Source organism: Astatotilapia calliptera, chromosome 13 (genome assembly GCF_964374335.1).
Source record: "Astatotilapia calliptera chromosome 13, fAstCal68.1, whole genome shotgun sequence".
Taxonomy (NCBI): Eukaryota; Metazoa; Chordata; class Actinopteri; order Cichliformes; family Cichlidae; genus Astatotilapia; species Astatotilapia calliptera.
Genome location: NC_137434.1, coordinates 26,645,999 through 26,662,653, shown reverse-complemented (window position 1 = coordinate 26,662,653; position 16,655 = coordinate 26,645,999). Strand labels below are relative to the sequence as shown.

Below are 16,655 nucleotides of genomic sequence, written 5' to 3'. Positions count from 1 at the left end.
CACCTCAGGATCGTGCAGTTTTATTGTTGTAGGGCCTGTAGTGGATTTGGGTGTCAGACCTCCATATGTGATCATGTCCATATGCGACGTGACTCATTCTACATGTCCACGGGGTTAAAACAGAGAAACAGACACAGACGTGAATAAGAAGGAAATACCAGAGTGACATCCGCTCTTTTGGGACTTCTTGGGAGCCACACACACACACACACACACACAGATTTAAGACAGAGTTAAGACTTCGAGAGTGGAAATTTTGTGATCTTGATCTAGCTGATAAATTATGCTATAAATTAGGACCAGTGTTCTTACACCCTCAGGCTTTACTCGGTGCAGTATTACTGGCCTTATATCGACCTACAAGCTAATACCTGTATATATTTATAAACCTTTTCACAAGTCTTTTGATGTTAACATCAGAATACATAATTAGCCTTACAAAATAATTCATATGCATATTAAAAAATACTGATTATCCTACACTCTATACCACCCTACTTTTACCATTGCTTCTGAGAACCAGCAGTCATTAGTGGTTGTCAGCATCTGAATGAACAACATATTTTTCCCATTAGAACACTCTGGTTTAAAGACTTTGTATGTTTAAACAATGAACTTCTCATTAGCTCTACCTAGAGAGCACAATGACTTTACGACCCTCAAGCCCTGCACATTTATCAGCATTCAAGCTTTCATATTTTCTCACATTTACAATTACACCCTAATTCAGTCTAATAAGAAAGTGGGATGCTTTTAAATAGCTTTTACTGTGATTTTTGAGATGCACAGACACCAGTCTGTCATCAGTTATTCAGGCAAGCAGCATAGCTGGGAGATGTGACAGATGTCTGCATGAAGAAGAGAGACTGAAAAGGAAAGAAAATGTTGAATGAGAGAGGAGAGAGACATACTTCCATCCCATCTCTACTTGTGTCTCAGCCTCATCTCAACTTTGGTCCATTTGTGGTGAGGATGGGACAGGACTAGCCGGCAGCCACGTGCTAAACGTTGTGCTACGGTCAAACTACAAAAATCAGACTATTAAAGTGAGGCATGCTTATACTTGAAAAAGATTACATGGAGACTGCAAATGGATAATCCTTTGAAGCCTGATCAAAGAAAGTCTGAATTTTGAAGTGGGGTGCAGTATGTGTTTACATGCAAAAGGAGTTGATACGGGTAGCTGTTTACATGACTCCAGCATGTAATCCAGTTAGAGAGCGCTCTGTCTTGTCAAGAGCGGCTGTTGTTGTTTGTTGGCATAAAAAAATAGCACAGATGAATGTGAGAGAGTGGCACAGGTATCTGTGCTTCAGATTATTTTGGTTAAGGTATATGATATGCGTAGGTTTTTAGGCATGATATTTCCTTCTGATATTCTATATTTGCAGCCTTATTTCAAGATTTCAACAAGAGCTAACAATCTACCCTTACATTATCCTTCAGATTGTAGGTCTAATAGTTTACACAGAGTATTGTTAGTGTAAGAAGAAACATTTATATTTTAGACCCTTTAGATTTACCCTTTAGACATTCATTATAGATGCTAGATGAAAGTTAAAGAATATTTCAAACTGTCAAAACTGTGATCTCAGATCTAAAATGACTCAGCAGAAAATAATGGAAAAGAAATGCACAAATGTCTTCAATTTTCCAACTCATGTGCAGCCAAGAGAAAATGTCTATGATGCAACCAAAGAATGTTTTCATTTAGAAGTCATTTAAAAGAAACTTTCAAAGAAATGTTGCATAAAGAGGGTGACATTAAAAAAAACTATTTTTAAATGAATAAATCTAAATGTTGTGCCTTCCACAAACTCATGCACCTGTGCCTAATTACATGTGCACTGTGGTATTTTGGATCTGAAACACTTTGATCTTACAGTAAAAAGAAGTCAATATAAATGTCAATGGGCTTTAACAGGGAGCAATCTTTCGAAAATGGATTTTCTTTCTGTCCAATCAAACATGAAGAATTTCTTCCATTGTCACAGATAAACTGATGTTTTTTATAAAGCCTTCCAACTCGTCTTCTCGCCAAGCTCTTTCGATAAAATCTCGTAAATAAAACGGTCTGTCTCTGTTGTTATTGCAGAAGGAGAAAAATGTTTTCTTTTGCTTGTCTGTGCAAATATTTCAGTGTGGTGTAACACAAACATCTACAGACTAAACACTGACATACAAAGGTTCTGGCCTCGTGTTGTGCATGAGGATTTGCAATTGGGTTGCTTTTGTTTTCATGTCCTCTGACGGTCTGTAAAGCAGATGTGCTGTTGTCTTTGTAATGGGAAGAAATAAAGCTGTGGCATGTAGATAAATAGGTAGATCATGGAATTGCCAGATGTAAAGGTTCAATGTGTAAGTCATGGCAGAGCAGATTACTGAAATTTACCAGTACCCCTCCCAAATGTATGCCCATTGGCAGCAGTCCTAGCCCTCATTCCTGGTTTAAAAAGCACTGCAGTCAACCATCACAAAAGCAGAGCTGCATCAAACATCCCAATGACACACTGACAAATAAACCCAAGTTCAAAACAGCCCTACAAAAACAGGAGCACAAACGCAGACACTGCCCATGTCTAAAAGCTCATATTTGTTGGAACCACAGACATGCCGTGGTTCCCTGTTTGACTAAAGAAAAGACACACGAGGCATTTTCTAGTGAAAAATGCACTACGAGATGTTTCTCCACACAACAAGGAGACCTGTTTGACTAACATCCTGCCTGTGAACAATAAACGCTTCACAATGTGAAGAAAAAGATATTCTTTTTCCTTCCATCCTCTCCATGCTCAACACTCTTTGTTTTCTCCATATCCTGTTAAGGAGCCTTGGAACAGCTGGTACTGCTGAATCAAAGGCGATTTTAAATGATGTCAAAATATTGCACCAATGATGACAGCGCAAATAATGAAAGCACTAAAAAAGTTCAGCTTTATCTTAACTATTGATTAATTATGCATGAAATATAAATTTCAGATATGATGGAAATGTGCATTGATGTACAGGGAGAAAAGCACTGCATACATACTTTTTTGGTTAGGAGTGAACATTGTAGCAGGGGTGCAGTTGTCACAGGTTTGTATCTTTGATACTGTTAATGTGCACTCAAAATGAGATGCAGTATTTACCAGCAAAGGGGAAACAGCACTACCTGAGCAGACAGCTAGCTCTATAAGAAAACTGGAAGTGCGCTGTCTCCACACTGTGGTTCAAACCGTTAAATACATCCTTCCATGGTTTTCCTAGACATTTGGTTCATTTTGTTAAGAAGATGAGTAAGACATAATAGTACTTTTCAATCCGTTACTTAAAGATATCCTGATTACGATATGAAACAGGATTTTCCTTTCAAGAAAAGGATTATTTAAAAGCACCACAAAATGAGACACTCACTTTATGTAAATAAATCTAAAGAAAATTTCCATATTATAATCACATTATATCTCCGAACTAAATGTTGTTTATGGGATTTTGTTGTTTAGGTATAACAGAAAAGAGTTATACAGCAAACCGGTCATGTCTAACGTCAAAAGAACAAAATGCAACCACAGAAAACGGAGCAGTCAAAGCCCGAGTCCAGGTTTCAGAGTCAAAAACAGACAGATGGTCACTTAGATGCAGCAGCATGAAGGTCAAAATGCAACCTGGTAAGTGGAGAGTGGGGAACTATGTTCTGAGGGATCACCAAAACGAGGAAGTGGACGCAGGTGAGCTGACTGAAGGGGATTAGAACCAGGTGCGATGGGTTCGTGCAGGCAGGTGACTAGTAGAAAACAATGGAAGACTGAGGACATCTGGTGGGTGGATAGTGTGATGCACGATGTTGTGGCCAATAACGGCAAACCCCAAGGCAGAATTATGACAAATAGACAACAAGAAGAATGAAATTTGGTGCCAGTTGAGACCATAAGGTTGGTGAATCTACAACAGCATTATAAAAACAGTCCTTGATTACAGCAAATATTGTAGGGAAAAGTGCTACTTATTATTGTTTTGGAAATTATGTGAGATGAGATTTACTGTAAGAACTCTCAGGAGACTCAGACGTCTTACTCATAAAAATGTAAATAAGGAAAATAGATTAAAAGCGAATGTTAAAATACTTGTTGTGAAGAGCCTCAGTTCTGAAGCTTCTTTCTCGAACAGATCATATTTACGGTCAATCTGAATTTCTCACTGTCTTTCAAGACATGTTTGAATCAACTTTCTGAACATCTACATGCTTCTAACCCCAGTCATTAAAAACACTAATCCCATTTCAGATTAAAAGATTAATCTCAGATGACATTACATCAGTTTGACACCTCCACTGTCTCACCAAAATAGGCATTATTTTAATAGAAAATCCTTCACAATATCCTTTTTTATGGTCTGATCAAGTTTTTTAATAGAATTTTCTATTTTGTTTGTTTGTTTTTGTTTCCATTTTATTTTCTATTCTGATATATAATTATTACAGCAATGCAAAGGTCTACCGTGACAGTGCAGCCTTGCTCAAACAGAAAAGTCAGTCGCATATGCCTGTAAATTAACCAGCAAAAATCAAATTCACCTGTGGGGATTCAGTATTACACCTAAGCATTAGCATGCTGCTGTAACAGCCTGCACTGTTTTGGGAAGACTTTCTACAGGATTTTAGAACATGGCTGAAGGGATTTCCATTCAGCCACAACGGCATTAATGAGGTCTGGCAACTGATGTTGGGTGATAAGGCCTGGCTAACAGTTGGGGATGCAGTTAAGCCCAACAGTATTGGATGAGGTCTAGGTTAAGGCTCTGTGCCCTGGCTGCCTGTTTTTCCATATTGAACTGGGAACATCATTTTCATTTCTTTCATGGGTTTGTGCAAAATGATGCTGCTAACATAGATGTATTTGAAAAACACATGCATGCTATACTTTAGCTTTCTTTACTACAAACACAGAAGCTGCCCAAGGGAATGCACAGTCTGACCTCAAGATCTGTGATAAAGAAGCTCCCGTTACATCTCGGACTGAAGTAGAAACCTCCAGGCTGCAAGCTTTAAACACACTATGACATTTGCTGGATTTGTAATATTGATCGTTTCTTGGTGTGCAGGAGGTCCTGGGGGTTTAAATACAGGACAGGCCCCCATTTGTCAAAAACTAGCTTTGGGAAAGTGGCCAGCTGGAAATGGCAAGGGATGTAGTTTAGTTTTAATAAATGTATTTTATTAAACTTTAAAAAATATATATATATGGGAAAGTCAGTAATTTCAGCAAGGCAGTGAGTGATTGTGAGCCATATGAGTTGCCAGGTTGTTCAAAGTGCAAACGCAGAAGCCTAATAGCAGGTTAACTAGCGGGGCATCATTTATAGGCTGGATGGTCCAGGTGAGAAACATTAACTAATAACCTTAGAGTAATAGCTCCATCAAACCTCCAAGATTAACCGAGTGTGGACCACTGCCTGTTAGGGCATCATTAAAATATTAGCGTTCAAACTTTTTTTTAATGGTTTCAACAGTTCGCTTTCAGTTACTGATTTTTTCATACATCCTAAATTAAATGCTATCCTAAATGTATCGGAGCGTAACTGCGCTTTGTTTTTGGTGAGGGATTTCCTGGCTGCCTGCCTGTCTTACTATTGGCATATGCCTGCCCTGGATGATGCGCTTCTCTTCCCAGGCATGACACACTTACTTGGCTGCAGAGCCACGGGACAGAAACACGACGAGGAAGCAAGAGGACAGAGGCAGGCGAGGGAGGTGAGGATGCGGGTAAGAAAAGCGCGACAGATGACGATGATGATGGCGAGGACGGGGATGAAGATGAGAGTGATGATGCTATCGACGAAGGAATGGTCGTAGAAGAAGCGGAAGAAGAAGAACGGAAAATAAAGCTCTGCGGGATCGGAGGATAGTAACAGTGGTGATGCTGATCGTGAGGCAGTTTGGATTGTGAGTACGGGACCGCAGAGGCGAGGATGCTCGGACGCTCGGAGCACCTGCTCGCTCAGTTTTGATCATTGTGCAGGGTAAAACCTCCGGTATCACCGAGAGTTTAACGAAGCGCTATTCTGAGGAGGTGGGCCAAGTCCCAGGAGAGAGAGAGAGAGAGAGAGAGAGAGAGAGAGAGAGAGCTCTCCGAGGACCTTTGGACTGAGTGCCGGTGATCCAGCAGGGATGTTGTTGTTCTGTTGTCAGTGATGTGAGGCGACATTAAGGAGCTGGTGAAAGGAATCCTGACACATATTCCTACATTTTTGCAGGTAAGCAGCAAATTGCTCTGTATCGCTTTCTGTGTCTCTCTCCTCATCCAAAAACTCTCTCTGTCTCTGGTGATCATATTGCTGCAAACACGTACACCCTTCTATGGAAAGATATAACACTAAATAGGGAGTTACAGGGAGGGGTGGTTGCAGTAAGTTCATGTTGACCTCTTCCTCACAGTATTTTGCCTCCCACGGATTAACATTATGTAATATTCCAGTAGGTGGACAGAGAGGAGATTAACAAGAATCTATAAAGTGTTAGCTGGTGCCATGTAAGTACATTTATTTTATTACTTGCATGCACACTGTACATGCACTCTAGTTAAAAGTACTAAAGTTACTGCATGCTTGATCATTTGAATTAAAAACATACACACAACATATAATATATCCTACAGCATGACTTGCAAACAAATGCTGTTCATAAATTGTGAAATTAGTGGTTATAGTCTATAAATTGATGTATAGTAACTCTAATAGAATCTAACTGCTTAATTAGTGGCTTTTACTGCTATTTTAAGTAGTTTTGTTAATTATAATTTAAAGTTTTACATGTGGGAGAGGGCTTTTGAACTGTTGAATTAATTGAAAAGTGTCTAAGTATTAATTCATATTGACGAGTTATAACGTGAATATGAACAAATGCTGAATAAATGCATATTGTGAGTAAAATAATATATTTTCATACTCTACATTTATCTAACATCCACCACACTGGCACATTATTGGTGAACTCTGTGACACAGGGGAGAAATAAAAGCGTAAATACAAAAAACACAAATTGTAGGAGGCAATTACATGTAAGGCAAATTTACTGTTGGGTACCACAAACACCGTAGGTCCCTATAGGAGTATTGTAGGCGTGTTGTAGTGATTTTTGGATAGGCTCATCTCTATCTCGCTTGCTCAGCTTTCCTCCCAGGCTTTCCTCCCACACACTTTAACTCCTTTGTTTCAGCAGTGGAGTACAGTAGCCTTACAACCCTGCAGTTACATTAAAACTAACAAAGAGGAATGCTGCAGCCCAATGTCACTTTATCCCTTAGATCAAATACTAGGTTGTGTAACAAATATTCGGGTCTATAAAAGAGGCATAGAAGAAGAAGTACAGATAGCATATAGGTCAACTTTATAAGAGAAATCAAAATAGCAAAAAATAAATGCTTATCAACTAGAGAATACAAAAAACATAAAATTCCCCAGACATGGTAAAAGTGTAGTTAGCTATGTCCTTGTGTTAAAAGACGTATTTCCAGTTTTATTATGTGTGACATTTTCGGTGACATGTGGGTTGACGGTTTGATCAAAAGAGACTTGCTGTGTCAGGGCTGCAGGCACTTCTTAGTGCTCAGAGTCCCCCGAGAATATTAAAGCTCTGCCATGGGTTATCTAAGTGGTGCCTGTCTCCACTCAGCTATGAAGGTCAATGCTGCAAAAAGCCCTTTGACTTTACTCTGACACATACACTGTAACTTGGAGTAAACACTGGTATTGAGAGATTTCTTAAAAATTTATTTATACATTTTTTTAAACTTATGACATCTCATGTTTGGTATCGTTGTGCAGTGACCTTTCAGGTTAAATAGTTCAGTGTAAATGTGCCTGGAGGTGCAAATAGAACAAAGGAAGAACATGTGTTAACTTTAGGAAATTGATGTTTGCATGTTTGAATCCAAAGATTTAATGAGGATGTGGAAAAATGACAGAGCCTTGCAATTATCATAAACCCCACCAATCTCTCTTTAATGAAGCAAAATATTATTTGTTAGTTGTGTGCACAACAATTTTACAGTGTCTTTCACAGTGGAATTAGATCAATTGATGCTCTTTATCTGCTTTCTATGCTACAAATTACATAACTAATGTCACCATATGTCTTTAAAAATGTGATACATGTGGTTGCGTTGTATGTGATGTATTATTAAGACAACTTAGTGATTTTCCACAGAGGGGATCCTTTAATGCAGTAACAGGGTTAACGTAGATTAAGTGACAACCTTGAAACAAGCGATGAACACTGAGCTCCACGGGGACTGAACTTCCGATCCCCTCACTGTGGGGTTCAGTTCTGTGACCCACCCGTCACAGGAGCTGAACTCCTGGGCTTTAAAGGGTGGCATGGACATTCTAACCAAGGGTCCTGTCTGCCCAGCTCCAATCAGGAGTTGCTCTGAGATTGGTGCCGTACCCAGGACTGACAGGTTGAATGGATGACAGGGCTGTGTGGGCCAAATAGACTGTCAGAGAGAGCTGTGAGGAGATGGATGAGAAGAGGGAGAATGGGACACCGAAAGAACATCAGAGAGAGGGAATACCAGAAAATAGAGCTGAAGAAATGATGGAGTGCTGTTGTGGCCACAGGCAATACCTGATTCCCTCAATTTCTCTTTCTCTAACTGTTCCTGTCCCTCACCCTCACCCCCTTTTCTTTTCCTATCATCGCCTGCTTTTCTCTAATCTATGGGGTATTACAAGCTCTACACAGTGTCTGGAGCTGTTTTGCTAAAGAACGAGTGTAGCACCTTAGAAATGTGTGATAGCTACTGTGACAATGGGCCCTACTTTCTGTATAAAACCACCAAAATTGCTTATAAATCGTAAACTATTAGTTTTTAAAATTTAGGAAATAAAATACTGCTAGCAACCAATGAAATGCTAAATGTTTATCAGTCATTGGTTGGTGTATGTTTTATGAATCATGTATTCTCACTCCCAGAACAGAAAATACAGTTATTAAGTCAAAGCTGCCTAAACACAAAGTTCTCTTTAGCATTAAGCCTGTGATGTCCGTGTTGCACCAATACCCAGCCCAGTAAGTCTGGTGTCTAAACCAAACCAGCTAGTAAAGGCACAAATAAACTAAAGTATCAAAAAAATCAAAATGGTAAGTATAACGAGACACAAGCTGCAGGTTTGCTTATCACCATCTTCTAAAATAGTATTGTAATCATTCATTTAAACCACTGACGGTGCATAAATGATGGGTGTAGGTTCTGGGTCTGAAAAGTGACGCAACAGTACAAGCGCCTTTAACGTTCATTCTTTTTATTAAATTATTATTTGCTGACTGAAGTCATAGTGACTATGTCCATCTTTTACATACAGTGTATGGTACCTTTATAATAGCATTTAAATAAAAGAACAGACTCACTATATAGTATTTATTAACAAAGGTTTTAAAAACCACTTTACAATAACCCTGCAGTTCATTACATACAAAATTATTTTTACTATTTAGTTCATATTAACAATTATACATCTATTCATCCATCTCCATCCATATCTTCCAGGTCAGTGTCGCAGAGGACCTGAGACATAGCTTAGCTGTCGTGGAGCCAGAGGCAGGGAACACCACGGATAGAGGGAAACAAACAACCATGCATAGTCAGATTTACAGCCACGAACAATTAAGAATCACTTAATCGAAAAATCATGTCTTTAAACTGTGGGAGGAAGCCTGAGTAATGAGAGAAAACCCAAGCAGGCACACAGAGAATAATATGCAAACTTCACATAGAAGCACTCGAGCCAGTCAGCTGTGAGGCAACAGTCATTTCAATTTACAACTGATAATAATCGTTGTTATTGTTCCAAATGATGTTGATGTTATTATTACTATTATCATTATTATTATTTTTTATTAGTAACCCTATACTGTTATGCATGTAGTATTGCCACACTTTATTGCTTTGGCTGCTTAGAGAGAGAACAGTATTTAGTGTCATCAGTCCGTCTGCATGTTGTCATGTGTTGCAACATATGTGAAGCTCTGGAGAATTGTGGTATAGTAGATGAGTTTCTGTGTTTGATTACAAAATCTAAAGGATATAAATACTATTTCCCACTCTGCTTGTCCAGTTAGAGTTTTCACAAGCCTTTTATCTCCAACAAACTCTCTCTAAGGACATTTACATGGAATGTTGAGAAATTGGCAGTTGTCTTGTGTTGGCAACTACGTAGAGCTCAGCTCTGTGAAGAAATGACATTATTCCTATTTTGAAATTTACAGCTATAAAAACTGAATATCTAGTGCATTTTTTCCTTTTGTGTGCATTCTATTTAATCAGGGGTGTCAGATTCACTTTAGTTCATTGGCCACATAGAGCCAAGTTTGATCCCAAGAGGGCCAGGCCACTGAAACCATTGCATAATAATCCACAAAAAATACCAAAGAAATGAAAAGAAAACACCTAAATCACAATAATGAACAGTCCATCTACAAAACAAATAACAGGCAACTCGAATTGTTTTTGTCTTAAGCAAAATACATGAAATTTCCATAATATCTCAGCAATGTCACTGAAGGTAAATATAACTGTGCCAGCACCAGCTCTCTCTATGCTTTGTGGTCTGGCATGACATTGGTTATGTCACTGTCTGTAAGAAACCAGTTAAAGAAAAAACAAATAGTGAACTAGTAGTAGTTTGTCACAAGTCCTTCTGTGCAGTGTTTTAAAAACACATCCAGCCAGGCTGGACTCTTCAGTGGGCTAAATCTGGCCCATAAAGTGGATTAAATAATCCGGTCCATTTTCCCACTGAAGTAACTTGTATATAAATATAATGTGTTTGTGTGGGGGTAGTATTTGTTTTTGTTTTTGTAGCTGTTGTGATGTGATGAGCCATTTGCTTTGCTTCTCGTTTGCTTCCCTTGTTTTCCTTTGAAAGCTATATATTTCTGTGTGCTTAGAGCTTTTAAACTTTTACATATAACATTTTATATATGTAATAAAAAATAAAGTGCATCTTCAAAATTTTCACTTTAAAGATGTGCATTGCTGTTGTATCTGTAATAGAGCTTCATGTAAAGTGAATTCAAACATAACTATATACATAAAATTATATTTTGGGGCCAAAGTACTTACATGTTGACAAAAAAACAAAAGTAATCTTTACTTTCTGTTGTCTTAATTTGGTACTGAATAATTTAAAGGATTTATTTCAAAGCACTTTTATGGAAATGCTTGATGGTAGATTGCAAGTTCCTTTCAGCTTTTTGATTTGGGAAATTACAATAAAAAAAGGTATGGATGAATTAAACTTGTAAAATGCAGTAAAAGGACAAAGCATGTGCTGCTTTGTTGTCTTGTTAAAGGCTGACAGCTAACACAAAAATCCAAGCACTGCAGCATCCATCTATTTTCTTCCACTTATCAAATTCAGGGTCACGGGGGGGATGGAGCCTATCCCAGCTGTCATGGAGGAGAGACAGAGTACACCATAGGCAGGTTACCAACATATCACAGGGCTAACAGAAAACCTTCCACAGCTTCACCCAATTTTTAATCGCCAATTAACTTAACGCCCACCTCATTCGACTTGGAAGGAAGCCAGAGGGAGAACACGGAAACACGGATTGGAACCTAGTATCTTCTTCCTGTGAGGTGACAGTGTTAAGCACTGAACCACCATGCTGCCCACAGTGTAACATGTTACTACAAAAAAGGCAAAAAAGCAGACAAAGCTACACTAAACTAAAATCTCCACTTAATTTAATTGAAATTTAGTGTGCTTTATCAGTAGACAGACCCCCCTTAATTTAGTTCACTCATCCCTCTAAGCAGTTCCTCTCTTAGCTTCAGCTCATCCGATTGAATGTTTGTTTGGGATTGAAAGTTCTGCTCTCTCTCTCACACACGCACACACACATAAACATAGTCCAGGACAAGACTGGAGTGAGAACAACTCACTATGTGTGAGAGAGGAGAGATCGTTCCGTCTAGCTGCCAGAGTGTGTTGTCCGTAATATCGGTCTGTGTGTGCAGGGACAGTTATATAATAACAATGCAGAAAGCATCACAGGTTCATGAGTCACAAACACACACACACACACACACACATGCAGGCTCCTAACACTCTCACTGCGAACAGGAAGTGAGGCATTACAATCTTCCACGTGTTCACGATTTATCAGAATCAGAACAAATTGTAGCGTGACATATTATCGCTTTGACTTGACAAAGACAATGTGTTTGACAGCACGGGATGTGTTTACCAAACTCAACTCTGTCTGTAATGACCTTTTCCAATTTCTGTATCTGAATGCGGGATACAGACCTACGTCTCCACTGGTTCACAGCAGCTGTTCATGATTTTTGAGAAGAAAAAAGATGTTCACAATTAAACAAGCCTGTTGGATGTGTAAAAATAGAGATCCTCCTACATCGGATGGCATGCAATTCATCTCCGAGTTCCAAAACAAGAAGCCTGACCCTCAATAATACTTTCTTGATGAATAAAAGGTTTTAAAAATGGCTGTGTCATTAATGTCAATAGTGAGTCAGTGGAGCGATGTGATGAATAAGAGAAGTCGACATGTAATGAAACGGAGGAAGTGCCTCTATTGATTAATGCAAAATTTATGCCTGAGGTAAAAGCAGCCTAAGCAACACTAATACATTTTCTGAAATGTGAAAAACATTAGCTTAGTTGTGGTGAAAATAAATGGAAAAAGTAAATATAACAAAGAAAGCTTCAAGCTGGCATCTTGGTGTTTGTTCCTGAAAATAAATTAGCAATACAAGCCTTTATGAGGAGGAATAAGCATAATCATTTTACAGAGAGACTGCTCTAAAGTTAAGCAAATCAGAGAAAGTTTTATCCACAGGTTTCTTCTTGCTTTCAGATTTTTCAAAGTCGTACTTACAAAAATTATCCTTTTGATGCTAACGTGTTTTCCTGGCATCATTGTTATTTTGCATAGCTGTTGCACAACTACAGTAGAAGAGTTAAAGCCTTCAGTATACAGTATTACAAGTATTAGATCCTTGTAGTAAATTACTAGTATTTGCCTTTATATGTGTGTGTGGTTCAGCTATTGATTGGAACGCTTCAACCCTTTGGCCATGTTCCTGAAAGAGCAATAAAGACACACACACACACATTCAAATGTACACATAGATACACTCAAAGGATGGTGTGGGTGGCCACTTGACTGCCTCACAGACAGACAAATACACCTGCACACACACACAGACACACACACATGTGGCCTGGGGCTTTCTAAACAGCCAAGCTCGGAGGTTGCAATTCACACATCACTCTTTGCTACCTCCCTCTCTTCCTCCATCTCTCAGTAAAGCAACACAGCATCTCTCACGTTCTTTCATTTATTTCTCATTGGCCATCCACCCGCCTGCTGTTTGTTTTCTTTCCCTGCCCTCTTTAGGCTCACACCACACATTTTTTTCTCACTAATGTGCTGACCTTCCCATTGTTCTCTGTCTGTCTTTGTAGTTACATGTATAGCAGCACTGTGTCATACAGACCAGTAGAAGTTGGCTTCCTGCCTGCTGAGATGTGCCAATAGGAAACACTTTGAACAGGGGTTCATGCTGATGAAATTGATCTGCTCAGGTAAGGAACAAGTATGACATATTGATATTCAAAAGCCTGTAAATGAACAATTGTAATGTCAAACTGCATCTATGGGACTTCATTCAAAAGGTGAAAATTTATTCTTTTATGGAATATTTTCTAGAAAATGTCTTGTTTAGCATGCAGCTAAAACATAGCCTAACCCAAACCTGGTCACATGCAGTCTGGAGCACAGTGTGTGAAAAAAAACACATATAACATAAATTGTCTTTAACAATGCTATTGATCAGTTTTACTCTAAATTAATCAAGAAAAAGGCAAAAGTTATTATGTCGTGCTGGTACCAGACATAATGAGATTTGTTTTTGTTATTGAGGTAATCCTTTGTTTATTTTTAGTTGGATTACAGGTTGAGCTTTTAAACCCCAGAGAACGAGTTAGACATATTTATAGAAGCTCCCCATCTCAATAAAAGATGAATCGCTGTCTTATGCAACAACTCCTGACCACAATGAAGACAGGATGGAGATGGAAGGACAGAGGAACAGATGGATAGATAGATGGAGAAGCAGATGGATTGCTGGATGCATGGACAGATGCATGACTCTTGCAGATGTGTTTTTTTCTGTCAAGGTTGCCCTTCGAGAAAAGGATCCATCCTTCTTCACTCCTGTAAATTTCTCTAGTTTCCTCTAGAATATGACTCGGTTTCTTTATCAGTTTCTCTTTCCCTCTATTCACCACTCTGTTGCTCACACCTTTAATATCGCCGTCATTCTCTCCTTTTGACTCTCTCCCACTTTCTCGTTCTCCTCTCTGATCTATTATTCACATCCCTCTCTGACTCTTCTCTTTCTCCCTTGACACCTGAAATCTCTCCATCCCCTTCAGGGTGTTTAGGCCTCCACCGACAGTGCTTCCCTCCCAGGAAAAGAAATAGAATGATGAATAAAAGAACAGAGTGAAGAGATAGATAAAAAGCTTTGGTATGGGTGGCTCTATCGATATGCCAAGGTATTTCTTCCAGGCTGAGCTGGTAGCATTCAGACAGAGCTGAAAAGGAGAGCATTTGCAATGTTGCTGCAGTTTTTCAACACAGAACTGTTGCCAAAAATGTTTTTTTTTCTTTTTTTGCTCATTACTGAAGCGTAGTATCCAGCATTAGTGAGCTTAAATGCAGTATTAACTGCAGTGTTTTTCAATATTTGACCGAATTTCAAAGCATGTTGTGAATTTTTTTCATTGAGCTCTTAGTGTCACTGCATTTGGTTGTTTTGAGGATGACACGTGGCAGCAGTTTATCCCTGAGCTTCATTGCAGCTGTGCCCCTGAGAAGGGCATGCATTTCCCAGCTGCCAGTAAAAACATCCACATCTGTCTTCTTTTTCTTGAAGACAGGAAAATGCAGTCAGTGAAGATATTCATGGAGTAAATATATGATTTATTCAGACACTCTTCCGCCTTCAGCATGTCCATAAATTCATTGTGTAGATGTCATAATAAGGTGTTAATGGGTGTATTTTAACCCAAACCAAAACCAAGTACAGAATGAGTACTGAAGCTGAATGCTGACACTCAAACTAATGTTACAACTGAGTGCTTTAAGTCACTGACTCACTGTCACCAGTCTCCAAAGGTGGAGTTTTGTTGCTATATTAAACTGAACACCAACTCTAACTTCCATTCAATGCAGTAAAACAACCAAATTTCAACTAAGATTAGGTAATAAATGACTCCTTGTAGGAAGAGGATGACACCAAATTGAAAGCAACTGAAAATGGCTATTCAATGAGCTGAAAGTATTCAAAATGATAAATGTTAAGAACATTAACTGCTAATGATCATATAATAAACGGCATCTATTGAAATGTATCATAAGGTATAATAATGAAATAGTTAATGGTATTGAACTGTAAAGATGTAACAATGTCATAAAGGTTATTTGAACAATTAATCAGAATCAGAATCAGAATCAGAATACTTTATTGATCCCTGGGGGAAATTATTTTTTGTTACAGTGCTCCATTTTAAACCAACATTAAGACAAGACAGACAATACGCTAACTAAGAATAGTACAATATATACATATATATACATACATACATACATACATAAGTCACTTATAAATAAATATTTGGAAAAGAAACATGTGTAGTTGTAGCAGCAAACAGTGTGTTAAGTGGATGCGTTGTACAGGGAGAATTAAGAGAATTTATGTTCTAGTGAACACTTATATTGTCTAAGTATTAAGTGAAAAAGTCTGTGCAGGAGATAAAAGCTAAACATAATCTACATATAAGATCAATGGCATGCGTGTGTGTCAGATGAAGGCAGATCTGAAATAGAATCTTCTTCCGTTCCTCCTCACTGCACACATCGTCTATCCGCGCTTGCCATATCCCTCCACCAAACCATCAATCATCACATTCCCATGCTTTATGGTAATAGGAGGAAAAACTGCATTTAACGGCATTTTACCTTCTACCTCACCTACCTATCTCTCTTTGTCCCTCCATCCATCCATCTGTCTGAGCTCTCATCCAATCCAGACACAGTATGAGGTTGTTTATTTAAATCTATTTAAATGGATATGAGGCGTGGGCATATACAGGGATATTTCACGGCCCGGCAGGTCAGCAAATATCAAAGCTGTTCCAGCTCACTAACCCCTGATCTCAGGGCCCATAGACATTTAGTACATACCACAGGTGGTCAAAGTTATGTCTATAAGTGATTGTGTATGAGAAATAATTCTATCTATCTATCTATCTATCTATCTATCTATCTATCTATCTATCTATCTATCTATCTATCTATCTATCTATCTATCTATCTATCTATCTATCTATCTATCTATCTATCTATCTATCTATCTATCTATCTATCTATCTATCTATCTATCACCACCTGAAGAAATGAGCGACAGAAGTGATGAATCATGGCTGAAATTAAAAGGAGTGAAACAACTGCTTCTCTTCTAAGATTAAAAGGCCAAACTGGATGAGGTGTCTTGGAACAGTTTAAAGAATAAGAAAAAACAGAAAGTGCAAGGGAGGGGAGAGGAAGGAGAAGTGAAGGGTAAATGTCTTTGCTAATGTCT

At 38.5% G+C, this 16,655-nt stretch overlaps 1 protein-coding gene across 1 annotated transcript in view; it reads left to right on the top strand.

The window, feature by feature from the left end:
- Positions 1 to 5,688: 5,688 nt before the first annotated feature.
- Positions 5,689 to 16,655, top strand: part of bean1 (brain expressed, associated with NEDD4, 1) — a 53,050-nt gene continuing 42,083 nt past the window's right edge. The window contains exons 1-2 of the mRNA XM_026189861.2: positions 5,689 to 6,234; positions 13,474 to 13,593. Coding sequence (XP_026045646.1) covers positions 13,569 to 13,593 — 25 coding nt within the window. The 5' untranslated portion in view covers positions 5,689 to 6,234; positions 13,474 to 13,568. The remainder of the gene's footprint in view (positions 6,235 to 13,473; positions 13,594 to 16,655) is intronic.